Source organism: Brachionichthys hirsutus, chromosome 14 (genome assembly GCF_040956055.1).
Source record: "Brachionichthys hirsutus isolate HB-005 chromosome 14, CSIRO-AGI_Bhir_v1, whole genome shotgun sequence".
Classification (NCBI taxonomy): domain Eukaryota; kingdom Metazoa; phylum Chordata; class Actinopteri; order Lophiiformes; family Brachionichthyidae; genus Brachionichthys; species Brachionichthys hirsutus.
The window spans coordinates 11,535,924-11,559,356 of NC_090910.1; the positions used below are offsets into that span (position 1 = coordinate 11,535,924).

The 23,433-nt window shown below is 50.7% G+C and overlaps 3 protein-coding genes across 3 annotated transcripts; 1 reads left to right on the top strand and 2 right to left on the bottom strand.

Annotated features, from left to right (window-relative positions):
* Positions 1 to 6,591: 6,591 nt before the first annotated feature.
* Positions 6,592 to 9,348, bottom strand: LOC137903958 (neutral cholesterol ester hydrolase 1-like). Its single transcript, XM_068748131.1, has 5 exons — positions 9,095 to 9,348; positions 8,267 to 8,489; positions 8,105 to 8,174; positions 7,687 to 7,858; positions 6,592 to 7,212 (listed from the first exon to the last, which is right to left on the bottom strand). The coding sequence occupies exons 1-5, from the start codon at positions 9,227 to 9,229 to the stop codon at positions 6,592 to 6,594; spliced, it is 1,221 nt and encodes a 406-aa protein (XP_068604232.1). The 5' UTR covers positions 9,230 to 9,348.
* A 722-nt stretch (positions 9,349 to 10,070) lies between these two features.
* emc9 (ER membrane protein complex subunit 9) lies at positions 10,071 to 12,002 on the top strand. Its single transcript, XM_068748132.1, has 6 exons — positions 10,071 to 10,230; positions 10,459 to 10,678; positions 10,761 to 10,837; positions 10,937 to 11,006; positions 11,091 to 11,185; positions 11,285 to 12,002. Exons 2-6 carry the CDS (start codon positions 10,484 to 10,486, stop codon positions 11,463 to 11,465), a joined length of 618 nt encoding a protein of 205 aa, XP_068604233.1. The 5' UTR covers positions 10,071 to 10,230; positions 10,459 to 10,483; the 3' UTR covers positions 11,466 to 12,002.
* Positions 12,003 to 12,554: 552 nt separating this feature from the next.
* Positions 12,555 to 23,351, bottom strand: LOC137904121 (E3 ubiquitin-protein ligase RNF31-like). Its single transcript, XM_068748284.1, is given in 31 exon segments — positions 12,555 to 12,722; positions 12,804 to 12,919; positions 13,019 to 13,551; positions 13,835 to 13,988; positions 14,060 to 14,240; positions 14,323 to 14,445; positions 14,660 to 14,743; positions 15,057 to 15,117; positions 15,848 to 16,102; positions 16,226 to 16,322; positions 16,664 to 16,712; positions 16,888 to 16,980; positions 17,055 to 17,215; positions 17,453 to 17,567; positions 17,667 to 17,756; positions 17,935 to 18,033; positions 18,127 to 18,300; positions 18,390 to 18,481; positions 18,484 to 18,598; positions 18,681 to 18,866; positions 19,378 to 19,695; positions 19,789 to 20,016; positions 20,096 to 20,280; positions 20,411 to 20,562; positions 20,750 to 20,900; positions 20,977 to 21,232; positions 21,527 to 21,583; positions 21,673 to 21,828; positions 21,899 to 22,045; positions 22,608 to 22,810; positions 23,214 to 23,351. Coding segments are annotated over 30 exon segments (4,797 nt in total). The 5' UTR covers positions 22,809 to 22,810; positions 23,214 to 23,351.
* Between the last annotated feature and the right edge of the window lie 82 nt (positions 23,352 to 23,433).

The window sequence follows — 23,433 nt, forward strand, 5'->3', positions numbered from 1 at the left end:
TGCTCTGAATGCAGCCTCGGGATGCTGCGGATCCTCACGGAGGATAATTGAAAACAGAAGTGATGGGAACAAATTAAACGCTTTCAGGCTCTCAACATTTCTGAGGTCTGATTCGACTTCATCTTCCCGTCGTCTTCGGTTCTGACGGTCCTAAACTGCTAACCGGACCGATCTGCCTCCCGGGGGTTCTGCCAGTAACGTTCATAAATCATGCGTTTCCCGTCAGCGTCGTGAATCCGGCTCAAATGGAATAAACGCTTCCACTGTTCGCTAAGTTGTTTGTTGTTGGCAGAACGTTTTCATTCTGGATCAGGGACGGACTTCAAATGATTTCCACTGGCTAATGTTGAAGCGATTAAACGCATGCGATTCACCGAATGGGTTCAAGGTGACAAGTTCGTTTGTACTCGCGTCTCTTTGTTTGTTTGTTTTAGTTTCATCCGTTCGTAAAGTTCACCCCGAGGATCGGCTAATTGTCACAACGAAGCAATAAATTCAAATTCATGGCTTGTTTAAAGTGATAAATGTGTGTAATTATCTGTGTATTGATCACGCTGGGGGGGGGGGGGGGGGGGCTGTGTACAGAGGTGCACCATGGGATGCACGTCTGATGCAAGGTCAAAGAGCTGATGATAAACCATTAAACGGTTCTTTACTGGTCCTCGATGCAGAAACCAGTATCACCGCTATCAGGCGCACACACACACACACACACACATTCAGGATGGGAGAACAACGTAGCCAATGGGCACGCCCGAATCCTGAGAGTTGACCAATGAACAAACAGGAAATGTTTGGGGACTTTCCTGGTTTTTCATGGCTCCACTTTCCTTTTCAGCTTTGTATTGTCTGTGTGTGTGTGTGTGTGTGTAGGTGTGTGTGTGTGCGTGTGCATGTGCGTGTGCATATGTGTGTGTGGGCTCGCTCACTGCTTCACCTTATGACAGGAATCAAGAGTTCAGAAGGAGGAGCGGTATCCAGGAAGCTAACATTCCTGACACATACATGCACATGCACGTGCACGCACGCACACACACACACACACACACACACACACACACACACACACAGAGATCCATTCCAGATATGGTTCCGACTGGAGGGCATCCAGAGGGTGCACACCTCCCCCCAGGAAAATTTACAAATCCTGCTTTGGTGAAGACATGACTGACCCTGATCGCCATGACGACGACATCGCTCAGGTAGAACAACTACCTACATGTCAAACCAATCAAAGGCAGGGTAGGGCATGTCACGCCGGCCTCATAATAGGGCTCCTGGGGCGGGGGGGGGGGGGGCTCCCCTGATACATAGCAGGAGCCGGATAATTCAGGGTCGTTTCCACAAACTTCCACTGAACTCTGTCCCAAACCTTTTGAGGTATCCCGAGTTCAAACAACACACAAACGCACAAACACACAAACACACAAACACACACACACAAACGCACAAACACACAAACACACAAACACACACGGCCCTCCAGCGCTTGTTGACATGCATTAAAAGGTCTCTATATTCTTGTGTTAAAGCTGCTGCGGAGACAAATCCGTTTCGACGGTAACGTTACGGGGACTCGCCGTTAAATGTTAAGACGAACGTTTAGCGTCGGTTTGAGGTTGTGAGTTATGACACTGAGTGTGTGTGTGTGTGTGTGTGTGAAGATTTATGTGAAGCTCTAAGCGATTGTGTCTGCGGCTTTGCTTCTGCTACACACAACACACGCAACCAACACGTCCGCATACTTCTGAGTACTTTTGCCGCCTGGTTTTGGGTTCCAAGCCCGTCGCCACACAAGAGGAGAAACGTTGAACTACTTTGCTGCTCCGCGGTTTACGCCGAATGTTTTAGTTTTTGTTGCGTTTTCCTCCGCGTCTTCACACGGGACCTGTTTTATGGTTGAGGCTGTGAAGAATTATGGTTTTTGCAAATCAACGATGGCGATGGGGGACGGCTGACGTTATTTTTAATCTGTGACAATACAAAAAATCAGACTAGAAGTAATGTCGAAACTTATGGCCATTTTATACATTGACCGTTTTTATTCTTTGAATTTGATTTTTTAATTCTAGGTTGTGGGTTAAAGTCCCGGTCAGGGTTCAGCGACAAAATAATAAAAAAAAAAGTCACAGGGCAGGAAAAGAAAATGCTTTTCTTTTAAAATATCTGCTTTCGTCACCACGAACCGTGCTGGAAAGTCCCCGAAGCCTCCGTCTAAAGATCTGCTTCTGGTCCTAGACGGCAGCACGACGGTCGCCATAGCGACCGGTGATGTCGTCCTTGGCAGCCCGCTCACATTGCTGCCCCGATAAGGAAACCAGCTCATATATGGTCATCTAGAAGCGACGCTCCTGCCTTATGGGTGAAAGTCAAGAGGCATGTTTAAGAAATATAATACTATATAATACTTATAATCATGGACTATTGCATTTACACAACGTTAAGATGCGTTTCATCGTGTCCACATACTTTTGGCCACGTAAGTGTGCGTCTTTTCGATTGTGCAGCTTGAGGCCCGCATTGTGCGTTTCTCTTCCTCCCCACCAATCTTTCTCTGTCCTCCCTTCTTTTCTCTCTCTGCTTTTTTTTTGCGTCCTCCCCCTCCATCGCTTTCCAAATTGCCTCACACTCCCCTCTCTCGCTCTGCCTGTCAGGAAGAAGTGAACAATATGACCTTTAGTCGCAGCGATAACATTCTCCCTCGTGAATTCCACGCCGCTCTGGCTTTCCTTTCACATTTCTCACCGGTTTGTTTTCGCTCCCGGCGCCTCAGTTTTTTTTTTTTTTAAAGAAATGATCATCTCGACACCCGGTGATTAAAGAACAGCGCCGGGGGGGGTAGGAAGTCGGGCCTCCACGGGTCACAGACAGGCATACATACACTAAATATATATTCAGCGTCTCATCACTGTTTTTATCTTCTCATGTGTGACGCAGTCGGATCTGACGTGTTTTTTAATTGGTGTTAACAGCGAAAAACGTTTAAATTCCCTTCAGGGCCGATTGAGAATGTCTGAGTGTCTGAGCCAGGGGTGGAGGAAGCTGAAAAGGGGCCCTGGGGGGGGGCAAAATGCAAACTGCTTCACTTCCAACCTGCTAAACTATATCATCTTGAAAAATATGGATGAAACAGGCTTCATTCAAAGTGTGAAAAAGTTCAGAGTTTCCTTTCAAGGCTTGAAATACTTTGAAATACTGAAGAATCAGCGGTTTTGGAGTTTCATCTTATAATTACTTTTCTAGCAACAATTAAATAACGATCAAAATAGAGGTTCTAGTAAGAGTTACATTTTGTTGTTTATGTAAGTTAGCATGCTAACCAGCTAGTCCTCCTGTCTTGTAATACCACTCTTGACCTCTAGGGGGGCAACAGTGTGATTATTCCGAGGGGAATTCCACCGGCTGGTTCGACGGCTCCTTTTTCCAGATGAATCCATAATGACAATACTTCACATAGCGGCAGCAGCAAAACCCTGTTCAGAGCAACCAATCAATAATCTATCGATGTCATATATAACTGTATGACATCACAGAGGGCATCTAAAGCATTACACCCTTTATACTTTTTAAAACAGGCCTCGGTTTCTGATCCTTGAATGGAGCACAGTGGATTTTGGGATACCGGTCAATCCAGATGTTTCCTGCTTGAAGGACCCCCCCCCCCTTTTGATCCGTGGACAATGGCGGGATACGACTCTTTGCTCTGGCTCCTAACCCAAGCTGTTATTGGAAAAAGAACGGGCCAGAATGTGCCCTCGCTTTCTGCTCGGCACCGTTGCACGTTGTTTACCGCTGCTTTCACTGAGCCGCCACCCACGCTCACGCAGTGCGTGCGTAACCAAGTCCTGATGGCTAATCACGCACTAATCGAGTGTGATGGCTGCGCTGACAAGCACCGCGCGGGCCCCGTGGCGCTCCAGGTGCGGCCCCGGTGATGCAGGCCGGCCTGACTAATGGCATCCAAACGCACACAAGCCCCGTCTGTCAGGAGAAGCATGAGCTCACGGGGCAAGTCGGGTTCTGTCACGCAAGATCCGGAGGCTTCGGTGTCTCCGTCTCTGCAAGCTTTGACTTGAAGGACGACTGAAGGGCAAGGAAGGGAGGGGAAGGGGAGAGGAGAGAAGGGAAGGGGAGAGGAGAGAAGGGGAGAGAAGAGAATGGAAGGGAAGGGAAGGGCAGAGAGGAGGAGAGGAGAGAAGAGGAGAGAAGAGGAGAAGGAAACAAAAGTCTTCACTATGCAGGCGGTGAGGAGGTTTATGGGAGGAGACAGTTTGGTGTAAATCTTCCTCTCCCGTGTTTTTACTGTACTGAGCTCAGATTACAAGCATCGGATGGAAAAAGGTTTTACCGCACTCATAAAATCAACATAAAAATAAAGTGACTAAAGTGATCAATAAGAGCCAATAGTGATGAATTATGAGCTCCTCGTGCGACGTTCGGGTCCAGTGGGAGGATTTGGCGCCACCTTCTGTATATCAGATTTTAAATTTGAGAGGTGACGCATCCTTCATCATGTCACTAATTTATCGAGCAAAGGTTCGTCGATTTCGAGTTAAACTATCTTTAATGATAACAAAACACTCTCACGGGTTTTATTACGGATATGAACTTTATTTCATTTGAAGGTCAGAATGTAAGTTTTTCACAGAGCAAACAAACATCATAAAAACGTTTACATTTCATATATATTACACATTTTAAATCGGGTCCAGGTAGAGCGGCTGTTTTAATTGCTTATTCTGACTAATTATAAACTCCTGACGTTCACAAAAGAACAGATTAAAATAAAAATACAGCGCATTTGTTGAAACAACAACAACAAATAGGTGAATAAAACAGGTGATTTATGGGGATTTCACGGCGCTGCAACCCGGTTTAAATCACAAGCTTATTTACACGTTATAAAACTATATTTAATGCATAATTCCACCAAAAGGTGTTAAAATTAAACTGAGAAACATTCCATCCATATTTCTTATTTCTAACCGACATATTTCGCTCCACTTTATTCCGCAATAAAGTGCAGGAAAACACGCGCGTGTGAAATTCACATTGGGAATAAACTCTTTGGAATCATTTACCATTATGACACACACATATATATATATATATATATAATATATATTTAACGTGATGACCTCACCGGGCTCCCGCTGCGTTCTCGGCTCGTTGCCCTTTTGGGCCGGCGGCCAGCAGCTGAGTCTGAGTCTGCCTGACGCACGCTGTCGTCGGTTCATTACGCGAGCTCTGGGCCGGCAGCGGCGAGGGAGGGACACCCGATAGTCCGGCCGGGAGGGGGGGCTGGGGGGGGGGGGGGGCTCGTCTCTCGCAGGTGTTCAGTGATTTGAGCTTACAGTTCACAGTAATCCTCGTCGTGCGGTCATTATCCGCGCGGCGGCGCTGCGGTCCAGTGAGCTCCCGGAACTCGCACACGCGGAGTCGCCTGGTCTGGTGCAGCAGAATAAACCACAGCGACTCCAGACCTTTTACCAGGCGTCACAGAAATACAGTGCAGGCTCCCCCCCCCCCCCCAAGAGGTCGTGTTTGTGTGTTAATGGCTTTAAATGGGAATGTTCCCAGATAAGGTGCGGATCCGGGAGTTTTCCCAGTCGCTCGGTTTGTTAGCTGGATTATCCAAAAGTAAACCCGGTTTGGGAAATGGCCAGGAATCAGATCCAGGGATCAGATCCAGGAATCAGATCCAGGAATCAGATCCAGGAATCAGATGCAGGAATCAGATCCAGGAATCAGATGCAGGAATCAGATGCAGGGATCAGATCCAGGAATCAGATCCAGGAATCAGATGCAGGGATTAGCTCCAGGAAGCAGATCCTGGAAACAGATCCAGGGATCAGATCCTGGAAACAGATCCAGGGATCAGATCCAGGGATCAGATCCAGGAAGCAGATCCAGGGATCAGATTGTATTGCAGTTTCTTTAAAAAGTGTGAGATGCGGCTGTTTTTCAACATTTTCCTCTAAACCTGAAGAATCGGGAAAACCGAGCTGACGCGTGGGAAGGTTGTTGGGTTGTTCCGGCTCGTTCCTGCCCTTCACTTTTAAATGTTTTTCAACTGATTCTCCAGAAAACAGAGAATAATATATATGGAGAATGGAGAAGGATGATTTTGTTGCTGATTCCTTATCATTATATTTAAATACTATGACGAACGGAAGATAAAAGGCTCTTCTTTCATCAGAACAAAAAACGTGTGTTCGTTCTGCCGTCATTGGCCGATCAGAGGCAGATTTCAACGTTGGCGGTGAACGTTTGGGGAATTCAATAAAACGTCGTTAGACGTGAGCGGCACTCAAAGAGTTAATATTGATCCACATAGAAATTCTGAACATGAACGAGGAAAAGTTTAAATTTGTCCTGGATGAATCAAAAGACGGCGTCGTCTCCAGTGTTTGAACCTTCAGAGTCTTTGGTGAAATCGATCCGTCGTCTTTTCTCACCTTTGACCCGCTTTGGTTGCACTCGGTTCTGGTACCGGCGTTCCGCTCCGCTCCGTTTCAGTCCGGATCTCTGGATGCGTCCTCAGAAACGTTCCTTTCCTTTCCTTTGGCGGCGCCACAGATCCCGGACCCCCTAGAGGTTCTGGTCCAGCCACCGGATGTAGCTGCTCATGCTCCTCCGACCGACGTCGGACGACATCGGCAGGTAGGAAAACATCATGCAGCCGTGAAAGCCGTCCTCGTAGTGATCGCTGGTCACCTCCACGCCGGCGTCCCGCAGGCGTCTGGCGTACATCAACCCGTCGTCCCGGAGGACGTCGAACTCGCACGTCATAACGTACGCTTTGGGCGTCCGACCCAGAACCGCCTGCTCCGCCAGCAGCGGCATCGCCCTCACGTCCATCAGCTGCGGGACTTGAACCAACACCTCCGAGGAGCCCCTTTCTTTCACAAGCGGCCGGAAGCGCTTCCTGCGTTCAGCCGGGAGCAGAGCGGTCCAGTCCAGCTTGGAGCGGGTGCTGGCGCTGATGGCCGGCTGGTCCAGGGAGCTGTGGTTGTTGGCGAGCAGGACGGGCACCAGGGAGGTGTCGGCGCCGAGGTACTCCAGCAGGAAGCTGGCCATGAGGGGGCGGTAGAGGATGGGGACAGCCTGGTTCTGCTGGTAGGACGGGGTGTGGAAGTCCAGCGCTTGCAGGACGGGGTAGATCAACGCCTGGACCTTAAACTTCACCGTCAGGGCGTCGTCGGAGCCGAGCTGCGGACAGAATCGGGGCGGAGGGCGCGAATCAGCAGCCGTGGTTCTGGGAGCAGCGTTCTGAGTTCTCCTCCGAGGACGTAAAAACGTGGAAACCGCTAAAGTTGAGTTACTGCTGTAGATGTGTGTGTGTTCCGTGTGCGTGTGTTCCGTGTGCGTGTGTTCCGTGCGTGTTCAGCGCGTGTGTTCCGTGCGTCGGATCCGTGCGTGTGTTCAGCGCGTGTGTTCCGTGCGTGTGTTCAGCGCGTGTGTTCCGTGCGTGTGTTCAGCGCGTGTGTTCCGTGCGTGTGTTCAGCGCGTGTGTTCCGTGCGTGTGTTCAGCGCGTGTGTTCCGCGCGTGTGTTCCGTGCGTGTTCAGCGCGTGTGTTCCGTGCGTCGGATCCGTGCGTGTGTTCAGCGCGTGTGTTCCGTGCGTGTGTTCAGCGCGTGTGTTCCGCGCGTGTGTTCCGCGCGTGTGTTCCGTGCGGGTTCTACCTCTTGCGCCACAGCGGCAGCCAGGTTCCCCCCGCTGCTGTCTCCGGACAGACACAGTCTCTGCGGATCGATGCCGTAGAGCTCCAGAACCTCGGAGGACAGGAAAGCCCGGGACGCCGCCAAAGCATCGTGGTACTGATCCGGAAACACCGCATCTGGAGCGAGACGGTAACTACGGCAACAAGAAGTGATTCATCAGTGCAGCTCAGATGTTTTTATATTATACATGGTGAAAGAAACGGACAGGAAGAAAACCGTCTGTCCTCTTTTTTTTTTTTTCTCCTACAAATATTTGCGCTATCACGCGATGCATTCAAGGAGCGTTGGAAAACGTAATGCGGCTTTTAAAACAAGATCCATCCGTAACTTTTTGCGTTACGCTAAACGTCATCCAACCGTATCTCCTGTCTCTACTCACTCGACAGACATGATGACAGAATCCAGGTCCTTCGCCATTTTCCGACACAGAAGGTCATACGATCGCATCCCTGCGAAACGGGACGACACCATTGCTCGTTTTCTCGTGAGACAAGCGAAGAAGAGGAATCCGCAACGCCGTAGTTTCAGAATCAACTCTCACGTCCGCTGCAGAACGCCCATCCTCCACCGTGGAAATATATCACGCCCCTTTTTAGCCGCTGCCCGCCCTTCGGATGGAAAACGCGGGCGGGCACGCCATTCAGCACGGTGTCGGTCACGTCCACGTGGGGACAGGGGCGAGGCTCCACGTCCTCTACCAGGGACACCACCCGGTTCAGCAGGTGGAGGCGATGACACACGCCCAGCGCATGAGCCACGTCCGTCTGGAAGTACAGGTCAGAGGAGAATAACAAGGCGAGGAACACGGTGGAGAAAAGCGCTTCAGAGTAAACGTGTGAAAACCGGCTCCGCCGCTTCACCGGGAGTCGAAGCCGGCGTCAACCGCCACCAGCCAATGTTTTACAGGGGTTAAGCTCCGCCCCATGTGGACGGACGCATCCAGAATCGAACAGAAACGGGTTGCAAAAGTTTGATTCTCTGGGGTCAAAGGTCAAGGGATCGTCCGGTCCTCTCAATCGTTTAAATAAATAGTTCTTTAATTCCGTCCTTTCTTGCGATCTAAAAATAAATTATGTGTTATACTGGATTTTATTATTTTCAAATATATTCCACTTTTTTTTTAAATCTGCTATGACATTCTAATCTATCATTTAAAAGTTCCCTATCAGTGATAATATTTTTTTTTATCATACTAATTAATTATTTTACACAATAAGACATATCCTGCTATTGCCACATTTTTATTAACCCTTTACTGTGATAATGTGAATATATTCTGCTATCATATAAACATTTCTCTTATTATCTTTCCGGACCGCCCCTCCCGCCCCCCCGGTGCTCTCCTGCCGGCGCATCCTTGAACCCTCACCGCCTTCACGAAGCTCCGGAACAGCGCGTCCAGTAGCATCAGCTTCCACGGCTCGCACACGCCGCTCGGTAGCGGCAGGTAGACGTAGTAAGCGGCCGCCGCCAGCAGCACGGCTCCGGCCCAACGGAGCCTCATCGTCGCCGACTCTTCAACCTGCTGTCAAGCGGGGTTACGCTCCCCCCCCCCCCCCCTCCGGGCGGGCACAGGCGGGTCGACGCTCCGCCAAACACCAGCGACATCCGGAGGAATTACGTCGATTTCAAAATAAAATCTGGGCAAAGGTTCGCGGTCAATTTTCTCGTAGAGGCGAGGCGGATAAAATCGATATACTCTTATTTTGAAATTCCGTTTGAGGAAGTTGCGGTTTCATTGTGTAATATGGTGGATGACGGGAAATGTGGTCCTAAATGTCAAAACAAGTAAAAAATGAGATGATGATGGCGATGAATTTCATTTCATTGCTTCATTCTTTCTCAATAAGCATGGGATTAGAGCAATTCGATTATTGTTAGAATTTAAAATCAGAAAAATAACATTGATGTGATTTATTTGCATTTGCATTCATTTAAGTATTTGAATGCAAATTTAAAATAGAAGTATACATTTGCATTTAAATACTTACTTATGTCTGCACATGACACCAGAATTGTGACAAAGAGCAGTATGTTTTAATAATGAAATAACATTTATCAAAAATGAAATGTAGTAAATATTATGCTCACTATTACAGATTGTAGGCACATAAACCTTTTTGCATTCATATTGAGAATTTTAAATTGGTAAAATTGCCTTTTGTGACTTATGCCTTTCAATTGTTTTTTAATGTTACAGAATTACTAATAATACATCCTCTCCACTAGAGGGGGCAAGTGTCGTGGCGCAATACCAAAACGAAGAAAATAAATGAATGGCAACGCTTTCCTCGAATTGAATTACAGTACAGGAATACCATTTAAGCCAATCAGAAGATTCCATTTTGCGCTTGTGGGCGGGACAGGAAGTAAACCGCTCTGTCGCCCGTTGAAGCTCTTAGGCAGCCCTACTGAAGCCGTTTATCCTTCCAAATGACACGTTTTATCTGAAAATCAGCATCTATTTGTTTTTGGGTGTAATTTCTACATCACGTTCCTCTTCAGGTAATACTTGATTCAGTCTTTATGCTAACGCTAACAGTAGCAACAACATTCGGCTAGCTGATTGGGTTAACCTGGTTAGCCGCCCCGTGGGAAACTAAAATAACAAAAGACGTTTCGAATTTCACGTAAAATAATCTGCTAATCCGAGACGTCTACTTATTTTTTGTTTTGTTTTGTTTGAAGATAATCGCCTTTGGCGTTAATTACGTGGTTTTTCCTTTTTTACAGTTCTTTTCCTCTCTCGGCGGTCGCCATGGCCGAGCTGGAGCTGTCATGTCGGGCCTACGTGAAGATGTACCTGCACGGATGCCTGTTTCCACGGTGCAGCATCAACGGGCTGCTGTTGTCCTCCAGCAAGGCAGGCGGCGCTGTGTGCGTGACCGACTGTGTCCCGCTGCTTCACTCCCACCTGTCCCTGGCTCCCATCACCCAGCTCGCCCTCACGCAGGTAACGGACGCCCCCCCCCCCCCCTACTGGTGACTTTAACGATGGCGCTCTGCTGGTTTCTGCTGGTTTCTGCTGGTTTCAGGTGGACGTCTGGTGTTCGCAGACCCAGCAGAGGATCGTGGGCTACTATCAGGCCAACGCCTGCGTGTCAGACAGAAGGTCGGCGCGCCTCCAGGCCTCCTCTTTTGACGTATTCATGTATAAATCGCGACACGGCGCCACCAGAGTAACGTCGACTCTCTCCTCTCCACCTCGCAGCCCGACGCCGTGCGCGCTGAAGATGGCGGATAAGATTTCTGAGCAGTTTGAAAACGCGGTTTTGTTGATGGTAGGAATAACCGGCGCAGTTCAACGCCCGGCCCTCGCCGCCGCCCAGTTTTTAACGCCTTTTATTCTCCCTTTGACTTCCCAGCTCGACGGCAGCAAGTTGTCTCCGGACTGTCGGGTTCCTCCCATCGTCGTGTACGAGCGCAGAGATTCAAGATGGACGCTCAAAGACAAGCACACGTCAGTAAACGGGGAAACGCGACGGTCCGCGCTAAAGACGCGTGAATAGAACAAACGAGTCGCTACGAACGCTCTCTCTCTCTCTCTCTCCCTCCCCAGGATAATGCTCAGACAGTGGGAGGAGACTCGGGACGTCGCCAGCCAGATGCTGGAGTCCGGCGATCACGCGCTCCTGGTGGATTTTGACAGCCACTTGGACGACATCAAAAAGGACTGGACCAATCAGAAACTGAACAACAAGATAGCGGAGCTCACCTCGCCCGCTAACGGTAGCATGTAGCCCGTTGCGTTCTGTTCTGACCCGTCATCACGTCACGGACAAACATCCGGTTCGGGTTTTTATTAACACACGTTCCGGTCTAGTTTATTTATCGTTCTCTTTAGGTACATAACACAGAATACGCATAAACAACAAACGTGTGTTCAGTTTCACGGCCGACCTTTGACCCCTCCTCTCGTCTGCTGCTTTTGGAACCAGCAACACGAGCCTTCTGAAAACGATCCGGTCGTATAGAAGCCGCATCAAACGCCGAGAATCAGCCGAACGCGTTTTCTTCTTCCCTTTTCTAATCTGAAGTAACTTTTAAAAAACGCTTCAAGTAGTGTCAGAAGTCGATTTAACTCCAAACACTGAAGTCTACGCTCTGAGATCAAAGTAAAGTGTTTCCTCTTTAAAAAAACAAACTTTGCACATCGTGCTGTAATAAACACAAAAGTCTAACAACAGTGGTTCCCGACAAGTCTTATTTGTAACCCAGTAAAACAAACATTTATTCCAGTGCTCCTTAAAAAGTAAAAGGCTTGAAATGAAACGTTTCACATGAGGTGCTACTTATTTTTGTGATTTTCTGTCCTGTTCATTTGCCCTCAGAGGTAACCATGATCTTATTGATGGAAAAAGACGACTAGAACTACAACTGACAAACTGCGAATGCGTATTTGTTGCTTTCTAATATCTAGTTTACTGTCATACGTGTGGAATGTGAACTGAAGCTGGAAGCTTGTGTGGTTTTTCTTTATGTGAAAGAAGCCGCTATTGATTCACGTTTCCGCTCTAAAGGTGACTTCACTGTTGATTTAAATGTAAGTGCTTCCAGTGCAGCGACTGATTCCTGCAGGGAAAGCCCGTCCAATAAATCAATTATTATTTTCAGGGCAAAAGTAAAATAAAGGTCCAATATTGAGGCTCGGTTTGCAGGGCTGAGTGATATGTAGTGTTGAGGGTTTTAACCCACTCCGGGTGGTGCTTTTACTCTGAAAGGTGATAACGGTGCAGACACATCACTCAGCCCTCCATACTCTTATTTTGTAGGAATGTTTTTAAAGTGACGAGGCGTCTTATTTAGAAAGCCCCTCGCTGTTGAAGGGCTCAGACCGAGCCACATTCGATGGCGTCGGTCGCCGGGGGCGACACGGCGACCAGGTTTAGAGTTATTTCTCCCAGCGGGGACTGACTGGCCAGAGACTGGAGGATGCTGATGGACCTGAAGACGGACTCGGCGTTCTGGACCTGCTTTTCTGCCCACGGTAGCTTAATCTGCAAAAGAAGAGCCCGGCGTTTAGCGGGGCGCGGCGTTTAGCGGCGTGGGGGGGGGGGGGGGGGGGGGGCGGCCTTCACCTGAACGATGATGAGCTTCTCAGACGGGTCGTCGGCATGACTCAGCAGTTCTCCGAAACACAGCGTGACGCAGCACTCGGGAGGCTCGCCGCCGTCGGAGCGGAAGTGATCCAGCCCTGAGAAGAGCCGAGTCCAGACTTTTATTTTTGCGGACTTCTGACAACTCCAGGAGGACAGAATAGAAGGAGAAGAAGAAGAAGGAGAAGCGGACTCACGTTCTTTGAAGGCCTCTTTGCTGAAGAGCAGCACCGGCTTGGCGTTCCGCTCCATCTTGTGAAGCCCCCGTTCGGTCGTGTGCGGCCCCGTCCAGAAGACCCGCCCCTGGCAGAAGCGCATGCCGTAGACGCCCTGCGGCGTGGAGGTCAGCACCACCCCTTTCTCCATGAAGGGCAGCAGGGTGAACAGCGCCTGCAGCGGCAGGCTGGCCGGCAGCGTGGACGGCGGGTTGGGGAGGGCGACGCGGGGGAACCCGGCGTTGGGGACGGCCGGCGCCGGGGGGGCGAGGGCGGGGGGCAGGTAGGCTATCCTGACGTCGATGCCCTGGATCTGACGTTTGAGGACTTCCTGTCCTAAATAGTAAACCGTCACGCTGAAGGAGTCCTGGGCTGGGGAGGCAAACAGGAAAAAACGAAACCTTTCAAAGTAAAGGTCGACCAGACCGTCAAACGTACGGAACCGAACACGCTTTCAGCTCCTCACCCTCCGTCGGCGTGGGAACGCTCTCCTCGATCCGGACGTCCAGCGTGATCTCGTCTAACCCTGCGGACGGGGGGGAGAGAGAGAGAGGGTGGGGGGGGGGGATCAAAGGATCAGCTGGGCCGTAGGAACCAAGCGGCGCCGGCGTCTCCAACCCACCGTCGAGCTGCGCCGTGCTGGAGAGAACGTTCTCCGACAGGACGGGAATGTCGATCAGCTGATCCCCCACAATGCACTGGACAATTTCCGTCTCTTCCTGAAACACAAAACGGCAGGGGAGTCCAGACCCCCCCCCCAGAGGAACTGACATCGGACTCCACGCCGGATCGGCCGACCGACTCACCGGCTGAGACGGGCCCGCCTCGGTCTTTATCTGCTTCTCCGGGATGACCTCGTCGACCTCGTCGCCCTCGGATTCGCTGCTCATCCTTCTTTTCGGCCTCTTTGCCGGTTTCGCTCTGGACTTCTTCTCGGGCGGCGGCGCCATGCCTGGAGATCAAAGACACGATCAACGTCGGAGTGATCCGTGCGTACGGGTACGCTTGATTTGCGTCCCTCACCCTGCTCGCTGACCGGCACCAGGCGGTACACCTTGTAGGGCTCGGAGATGTCCAGCTGAGCTCGCTCCATCACCTCCGTGAACTCCGGGCTCTTGTTGAGGGCGCAGCGCAGACGGGTCTTCCAGGACGCCGGGTTGTCCTGACCCCCGTCCGTCAGCTTGCCTTTGTACTCGGCCCACGCCTGCGGAGGACGTTACGACGCAAATCATGGAGGTACCGGTCCGGTCTGGGATTTCGAGATCGTCCTTTTAAAGCGTCTTGACCTTAAAGATGGCGGCGTCCTCGTCTTTGCGGAAGTCCTGCTTCCCCGCGTGTTTCCAAGGGATGCGGAACATGGTTTTGGCTTCGTCGTCCCAAACCACGCCTGAATATTTCCCGCTGCAGACCTGCGGCAGCAAAAAGAAGGGGATTTTAACCGGGACGGCAGCCTGGCTGGAGCGCCTGCAGACAGAATTCAGGGCTAAATGTTAAAAAAAAAAAAAGCCTTGATGTCATTTAGACTCGCTGTTGCGCGTTAGCGCAACAGCTTTTGGAGTGCGCGTCCCTTTCCTTTCCTCTTCCATAAAATACATTGACACGCGCGCGCGCGCGCACACGCACCTGTTCGACGATCCAGGAGCGCAGCCTGCGCGTGGAGCGCATCCTCCCCGCTGCCATGACCCTTGAGCAGTACGTGACGGGAGGCTAAAAGGACAACCACCATCAGATACATGACGCAAGACGAGCCGACGGTAGTTACAGATACATATATCTAATAAAGATCAAAAGAGTGAGATAAGAATAAGAATAAATTAAACGGAAGCGCGCCGATGTTAACAGCGTTCACATTTCCGCTCCTTCCGGCTGGACTAAAATGCGACATAGATAAACGCCACAGTTTAAAACGGGGCGCTTTAGGTGAACAAAACAAACGCACCTTCCGCGCTCGCGCCGCTCGTCATATTTATAGTTTATCGCTGCGAGCGGAGGAAGTTCATTTAAGTTTCGTTTACCTCACTTGCGTTTCCTCGGCTGCGGCTGATCTCCGGTCGGACTTCTGCTCCTCAAAGCGGACGCTCCTTTTACAAGAAATCACGTGACTTCAGATAAACAAGTCCTCACGGCGGCCACCAGGGGGCGATGACGGACACGCACGTAAATAAAAACATATTAAGGGCTGCTCTCTGCTCACGAGTTATAATTTTAAGAAAGTAATTTTTGAGCTAGGATTTTATAATTAAATTAAACCATCGCTTATTTGTATTTTTTGGCAGTTAAAATGTATTTAATCTGGTGATATATATTTACTCATACTTCAGGATAATTCATCTTTTTTTTTTATTACTGTATTAAATAGCCAATGTTATTACATTGAACTGAATTTTGACCTCACATTTAAATAAAACGTTGATAATGTCAAGCTTTTTTTTACAACAGTTTAATTGATTTAATGCGAAATCTTCAATTATATCAATAAAGTCATGCTCAAAAATGCAGTTTGATGTATTTATTAATCATTGACTCATCCGTCACACACAAAGTAAGCAAGGCAGGAGAAAACTTCAACAGTCTGTGGCACAAAGTTCCCTTTAAGTGCAAAAGTTAAACATCAGACTGTCATATTCATACGAGCACATTCCTGCCACAGAAAACATGTTGATTTCATTCTTACGCTTCATAATCTCAGAATTTTACTGAGTTTTACTTCTTGTGAGAACTAAAGCAAAGAGGGAGATCATTCCTGGAGGCTGGCGGCTCTGGCGAGCATCATTTTATTTGTTTCGAGGAACCTTTTCTCCCAGAGATCATTTTCTGTGAGGGGACATAAAACACACGTCAGCTTCACGAGTCCCGAGTCGGTCGCGTCTTTGGACCAACACACTGCAGCAGCTTCTCGCCTTGAGCAGCCGGGCGTGGTAAACGTTGTCCTCCTCGGCCTCTCCTCTCTGATGGTCCACCTGGTACCGATTACAGGCCCGAAGCAGCTCCTGGGCGTCGTAGAGCAGGGCGGGGTCCAGCGTGTGAGCGTTGATCAGACTCGCCAGGTACTCCCTGTAGTGCTTCCTGCAGAAACACATCTTTGTCTGACTAGAAAAGGTTTTAGCGGTGCTGTGTGTGCGTGTGTGTGTGTGCGTGCGTGTGTGCGTGCGTGCGTGCGTGTGTGCGTGTGCGTGATCAGGCACTCACTCGCAGAGTCCAGCTTGTCCCGGCTGCGTCTGGATGCCACACGGGGAATCGATCTGCTGTCCGCCTTCATCTTTCTGCTCCATCACACAACAAGCGTCTGTTTCACAGAGGAAGCAGTTAAAACATGTAAAAACTGTCCAAACCTGTGTCCACCAATCCCGAGGGGGGGTGGGGGGGTGGGGGGGGGGTGATTGGATCTTACAGCCGTCTACTTCCTGAATGAACCTGAAATCTTGGTTTTATTTTTATTTGTATTGTTAAATGTCGATGATTTATGTACGAAGGACTTTCAACGGAAACAAGACCGCAAGGGCTTTTTAGAAATGCTCCCCTTAGACAGGATGTTTGACTTTATTTGTACTGTAATACATGCTACTGTGTGACTGTACTTGTACTCTAACATTCTATCTAATAAATATATTCATTCATCTGAGTTACCAGTTTGAGTTCCAGTGGACGGGTCCGCGTTGAAGTCCACCCCGTGTCTCTGAGGGAGACAAAAGGGAGAAGTCGGAAACGTCCTCTTAAATCCAAACTCAAAACAATTTCATTTTGTATTTTAACAAGCCGACAGAAACGGCGAAACGACTTTACAGGTCTGCGTTTGCACAGATCTCCGGGCTTCACCTGCCCAGGTGTGCGCCTGTTACGTAGGGCTGTACCTGCAGCAGGGCCTGCAGCCTGGGCGGCTCCCAGTCCCTGAGGTAGAAGAGACAGTCGCGGGGGTGGTGAGCGTGCAGCCCGGTGTAGGTGCACTGGCCCGTCTTGCACACGGTCTGCGAAAGAGAGGGAAAAAATAAAAATATAAAAAAACCTGGTGGCAGCAGACGGACGCTTCCGGACGGCGTTCCTTCCGGACGGCGCCGCCCGAGCTCACCTTGTGGTAGGGGTTGTTGCAGCCGCTGCAGAACTGGTACCTGCACTGGGAGCAGCTGAAGTGCATGCAGCCCCCTTTGGTGAGCGCGTACTGGAACCTGCAGTGGGGACACGCTGCGAGACAAGGAAAGCGTGCGGCTTGTTCAGATCGCGTCTCGGGACAACGTCGCTTAAATATGGAGGAAGCGAGGAGGAAGCGAGCATATCGGCGCTTCGTGGCGCTTTCATGAACCATTAAGGAAAGGAGAGCGATTAAAAACAAAGACGGGCGCTAAAGGCTGCGCATCTTTAACATTCTGCTGGTCAACAGAGCAGACAGACAGGTGGGACCGTCTGGGGGCGGGGCCTCACTGATGCCGTTGTCCCGCAGGTATCCGGCCAGGCCCTGCCTCTGGTAGTCCGGGTCGTTCTCCTTCTTCCACTGCTGGAACTGCTCGCAGGACAGATCCTGGTGCTGGGGCTCCCACTGAGACCAGAGAGGGAGTCAAAGGGTGAGCCCCTCCCCCTCCCCCACAGATCAAAGCCTCAAGGCCGAGTTTCCACCACTGAAAGATTTGGCTCTCACAGGCTTTTTACACTGAGCGCAGAAGCTCTTGCGGCAGGACGGGCAGGTGACCTTCAGTTGATCTCCGTCGTTGATGAACCCGGAGGTGCACTGAGGAGGAGGAGGAGGAGGAAGACGTTCAGAGTTCACCCTTTGAACCGGGCTTCCGGCCTCCTGTAGGTCTATTGGTCATTGCGTCCCTTTGATGTTTCTCTGCTGCGTTCGTTCCGTTTTCGGATAAGCGAGGAGGACGTTCGATCAGAAGCGTCCCGCCGGCTGGAGGACTCACGTGGTAGCACCACAGGAACTTCGGGTCTTTCATCAGCGCGTGCTCCGTCAGCTTTTTATGGAACAGCTCATACACGTCCACCTCCAGGCAGTCCCGGAGCTGGAAAAACAAAGGGGGCGGGGCCTTGACTTTCGCCCCACCGTCCTTTCATTTCACGTCACGCGGCGCCGAGCGGGACTCGTTTCCGCGTACCTGTATGTCCAGCGTGGAGAAGTAGCTGTCCAGCTGCTCCTGGTCGTTGATGTCCGGCTCGCCGCACACGGGACACACCATGTCTCTGATGTGTCTGTCCCTCACCGTGAAGGTGAAGTGCAGCCTGAAGCAGTCGTGGCACATGGAGCACTGACAGGAAGTCAGAGACTGCATCTGGAACACAGGAAGGAGAGGCAGAGGGAATAAGAAGCCGCGGGCTACCCCCCCCCCCCCCCCCCCCGCCCCCCCCCGTCCTGACTCGCCTTGCTGCGGGGGAACGTGGACAGACAGCAGGGGCAGTCGTTGTTGAGCAGACGCCGGATGAAATCCTTGTCGTGCGACTCTTTCACGGCTGCACGACGTCCTCCAGCGAGTAGGTGACCTCGGGCTCCTGGAGCAGCGACAGGGCGAGCTCACAGCGCCCCCAGCTGGGCAGGTCGTACAGCGCCAGCAGGCGGCGCCGGCACATCCTCTGCAAACGGCACACAGAAGCAAACGGACTTTACAGGAAGCGGCGGACGGGACGTCTCGCGGTTTCGTCTCGCCGTCCTCGCCTGTTTGTCCGGGTGTTTGGGATCAACCGGCGGCTCGGGCTGGGACGTCCAGATGCGCTGGTGGAAGCGCTCCAGCAGGGGGCGCTGCAGCAGAGACAGGGCGCCCTTCACCTCTCCCCCGCTGAGACGCAGCGCCTCCTCGCACTGAGACGCGTCTCTGAAGCCCAGCGAGTGGAGCTCCCTCATCTGCAGCCCGACAAACACACGAATCCGTCACACACACACACGCACACGCACGCACACACACACGCACACGCACGCACACACACACACACACACACACAGAGCTACTTTTGTACACTTGCTCTCCTGTCTCCTAGAACACAGCCTGTCCTTCTGCTGACCTCCGTTTGAAGGATTTACATTCGACTAGCCTTACTCCGGGTAGCGAGAGTCGGGAAGGTCGCTCACGACCCCCACGAGCGACTCCCAGCGCATCACCGGATTCAGGATGTCGAGCGTTATCTTTCAAGGCTGGAAAGTCCAGAGTTCTGTTTTCTTACAAATGTGTTTCTTCTTGAGAGAGCCGCTTATCAGCCTCGTCCCAGCGTCCCCCCCCCCCCCCCCGCTTCAAGGCTGTTCTAGGCTGAATAAAGACGCGTGAAGAACCCCGATTGGAGTAACTCCCTCAATGACCTCTCTCTGAGCAGAACGATGAAAGGGATTCACGCTGAAACGCTATTTTTGAACGCCTGACCTTGACCCGTCTGTCTCTCAGCAGCTGTCTCACTGCTCTCTCTGTGTCCCCCCTCGCCGCCAACCAGGCCAGCTTGGCCTCGGCCCTGGACAGCTTCAGGCCTTCGCCGGCGACGTGAGGATCGCTCCGCTCCGTCTTCTCCGGCGTCCCAGAATCCCCGGCTTTGTAGTTCAGCTGGACTGAAGCCGCCATGGCGCAGATTTCATCCAGCAGGTGGGGCAGCTCTGACGCGAGCCAATCGCAGGGGCTGGTGCTGTTGCCGCTGCACAGGACGGCGGCGTACACCTCCTCGGGACTGATGCCGCACTTTTCCGCCTCCTTGAAAGAAAGAAAAAAGCAGAATTTTGTCTCGCCTCGTAGCAAAGTGAACACCGGATATGAATAATAAGACAGCGGCAGACGTCAGCCCACTCTGATCTGGTGGATGAGACCGCGGCCGTCTTCCTGCATGGCCTTCTGTCTCCTCAGCTCCAGGTTGACTCTGGGCTTCGGCTGGGGGGGCGGGTCTTTAGCGCTGCACGGGGTCTGCTGGAGGGACTGGGGCAGGGAAACCCCCGTGGAGTCTTTGGATGAAAGGTTGCACATCTCGCAGATTACAGAGGGCTTGGCGTTAACGTAGGTGCAGAACTGGCACATCCACTGTGAGAAAAGACGGAGGAGGGAGGGGGGGAGGGGGGGGGTAAAAAGAAAACGCCGTTATACAGAACGAGACGTAAACACACGCGTCAGAGCGAGAGGACGGACAACCAGGGAGGCGAACCTTTGCTCCACATTCAGACGGCGATCCTGAGCCGGACAGCGGTGGTGGGACGGGTGGTCGAGTGGCCAGACGGGGGCGCTCACACACCTCACAGAGGATGCTGCTGCCGCGATTCACCACCGTGCAGCTCTTACACCGCCACTCTGCGGAACCGAGCACAGGCACTCACGCCGTGGCGTTCTTCCTCGTGCTGTTGTTTTTCATTGTACGTTTATTTCCCCGGGTAATATTCGGGGGAAACTTTGCTTTCACCGTTACAGGTTTTAGCCTCACCTGTATTGGGAGAGGCGGGAACTGACGCGGGGCTTTCCTGGACAGCAGACGCCGCCGTGGCGAGTCGAGGCCGTTCGCAGGTTGTGCAGAGAACGGCTCGCATCTCGTTAATTGTCGTGCAGTGACCGCACTCCCAGGGAGACAGAGACGGACTAGAAGATGAAAGGAAAGCTCATTTAAGAGCAAATTGTGTGGCTTTTTAAAAGCATACTGAGAAATTCTATTGTCTCTTTAGCCATTAGCTCTTCTGTCAGGACAGTTGCCCTTAGCAACAGCGTGGGGATGCGATCACAGGAGGAACCCGATGTTGAATTCGTCTTTAGTTCCCGTTCTCCTCACCTGGATGTTTTGGCCGGCGTGGTAAAAGTCCTGTTGTGCCATTTCCGGTCAGGGTGGGAGTGGAACACGGCGTCACACTTGAGACACAACCTCTGGACGCAGGTAGAGCACTGAGCGTAGACAGAGGACGTCCCACAGATGGTGCAGGTCTCTACAGACACACATTAAAAAAAAAAAAACAGCTGAAAGCTACAACGGCAAACTGAGCCCGATGCATTCCGACGTACCCTGGTTGGATTTGTGGATCTTCTCTCTCTTGTGATTGGCTCTGGAGGGGTGGCGGTGAAAGAGGTCATCGCACGCGTCGCAGAAAGGTTGATCATCACAAGACGGGCAGAGCAGAAACGAACGACCGCCGCACAGATTACAGTCCCGAACCCCGGGGCTCCGGCCGGGTTGAGACGGAGGAGACGGGAGCTGGAGTCCGTCTCCCTGCCGCTCCTCCCCAGGCTGGACGACGGCAGCCTCAGTCGGCAGCTTATCCTGCAGAAACGTTCACGCCGTAAACATGCAGCATAATAATATAATAAAATACTGCAATGAAAAAATATTCACACAACATAATCATAATAAAAAAGAAGCAGGTATCTGGACAAAAATGTAGCCGCCATTAAATTTGAATTTAAGAAATGAGAGTAAAAAGGGGTTTTAACTTAACTCAGCGCTTAGAAAGCAGAAATATTATTTATATTTCACTGTCGAAAACAGAAATAAACATTTGCGTGGTTTTTCCTGAGGCATTTAGACACAGATCGGCGCGCTCGCCCACATGCGTACCTCCTGCATGCTAACTGGGAAGATCTCTTTGAAGTATTCAGGGTGAGGATGGAGCCCCTGAACGGACAGATACGAACGCCGAATTAGACACGAACGAATGACAAACGAACCCCGAACAATATCGCCGGTCACAAACAAACACCGACCCTGATGAGCATGTCCACCTCTGTGCGCAAGGTCATGACCTCCAGCGTCACTGCAGCAACTTTTTCCTTGTCTGGCTCAGAGACGTCGTCGGGGAAACTGAGGCCATCGAGCTGCTGATTGGTGTAGCCGTACAGGTACAGGACTCTCCGGCCTCCCTGGAGAAGGGAGACGATGACTGAGGGTGTGTTTGATGTCCGCTAATCTCAGCTAGCAGCTTTCGCTCACTGTAATGGCGTCCACTGTGGTTCTGAAGACGGGGTTGTTGTGCTTGACGCTCCGCCAGTATCTCGGCTTGGCAGGATTGGCGAGGTTGCAGCCATATTTCTCCAGGATACTCATTGCCTTGACCAGTCTGCTCAAAGAGTCCAGAACCTGAAAGAGGGGGGGGGGGGGGGTGAAAGAAGGGTTTATTAAAGGCTTCTATTAAATTCTATTCTATTAAATATAATGCATTTCATCATGATCTCAGGAAGGAGGTTCCGTTTTTGATGCTGTTTGTTTGTTTGTTAGCGAGATTATGGAAAAACTGCTGGATGGATCTTGATGAAAAGAAATCTGAAGATGGGTCTTGATCTAATTTAGATCCCATTAAAGTTTGAGAGCGATCCGGATACAAATAAATCTGGAATTCCCCATTTACTCAAAATGGAGGCTTTAAAAATATATTGTAAAATATGCATTAAATTCACTCACCAAAATAATAACAGTCATAAAGGGGTCCGATATGAACTATCCTGAAAAATTTATTCCGGATGTGATCCAGAATGAGTTCAGGAATGAATATATATATAAAGCATGTTTTACTCCAGTCAGTTCAACTATCTGGTTTACGCTCACGGTAGAAGTTGGGGGAATCAAACTGGATTTGTGTTGCAAATAAACATGAATCCAGGCAGCAGCAGCAGCCGATCGATTCACAAGCTGTAAATCTGACCTCGTTTCTGTCGCAGTCGGCCGTGTTCTCCCTCAGCATGGTCTCCACGCCTAAGTGGCGGTACTTCTCTGACAGAGGCAGAGCAATGCTGGCCATGGTCTGGACCTCTGCCTTCACATCCTGGGCCGAGCCGGAGAGCGAGAGCAGGGACTGGGCTCTCCTCCTGACCTCGTCCATCTGACCAGAAGCAGGGCTGCTCATCGCTGCCGAAGACAGGAAGTTCACAATTCAGACAAAGTGCAAAAGCCAATTAGCCTGTAATGCTTAAGATGAAATCGTTCATAATTTGAACCCTGATCAAGAAAGTCGTTGTTGTTGTTGTTGTTGTTGTGGTGAATCTTCAACACAACAACAACAACAACAACAACAACCCTTCACTGGGATCACATGTCCCGCTATCACCGTCACCAAGACGAAGTCGGGGAGGATGAAGTCCAGGCTAATCATCGCTTCACTCTGAAACCACAGGCTAACGAACACGAGCACCAAATGCTACGTCATGACAGGTGTTCGTTGTGAACGAGACGAATACGCTAGCAAACCATGATGACGACATTTCCCCTAAAGTGAAAGTTAAGACCGCATACAACAATATTAAATACATACTTAGGAAATTAACGTCCCCTCTTCCTCTGTTTTTTCATCCCTTCATTCCGAAGTGAAACTTCTTTATGTTGCCATTAATAAAGTGTTCGTGTTTTAACACCAGCGGCTAACGCATGACGCACGGTGTTTACGTCGCTCTGTTGAAAGCTAGCTTTAAACGCGGAACTACTTTGGAGTCGTCACTTCCTGTTTTACTTCCGTACATTTTATTTTTCAGAAT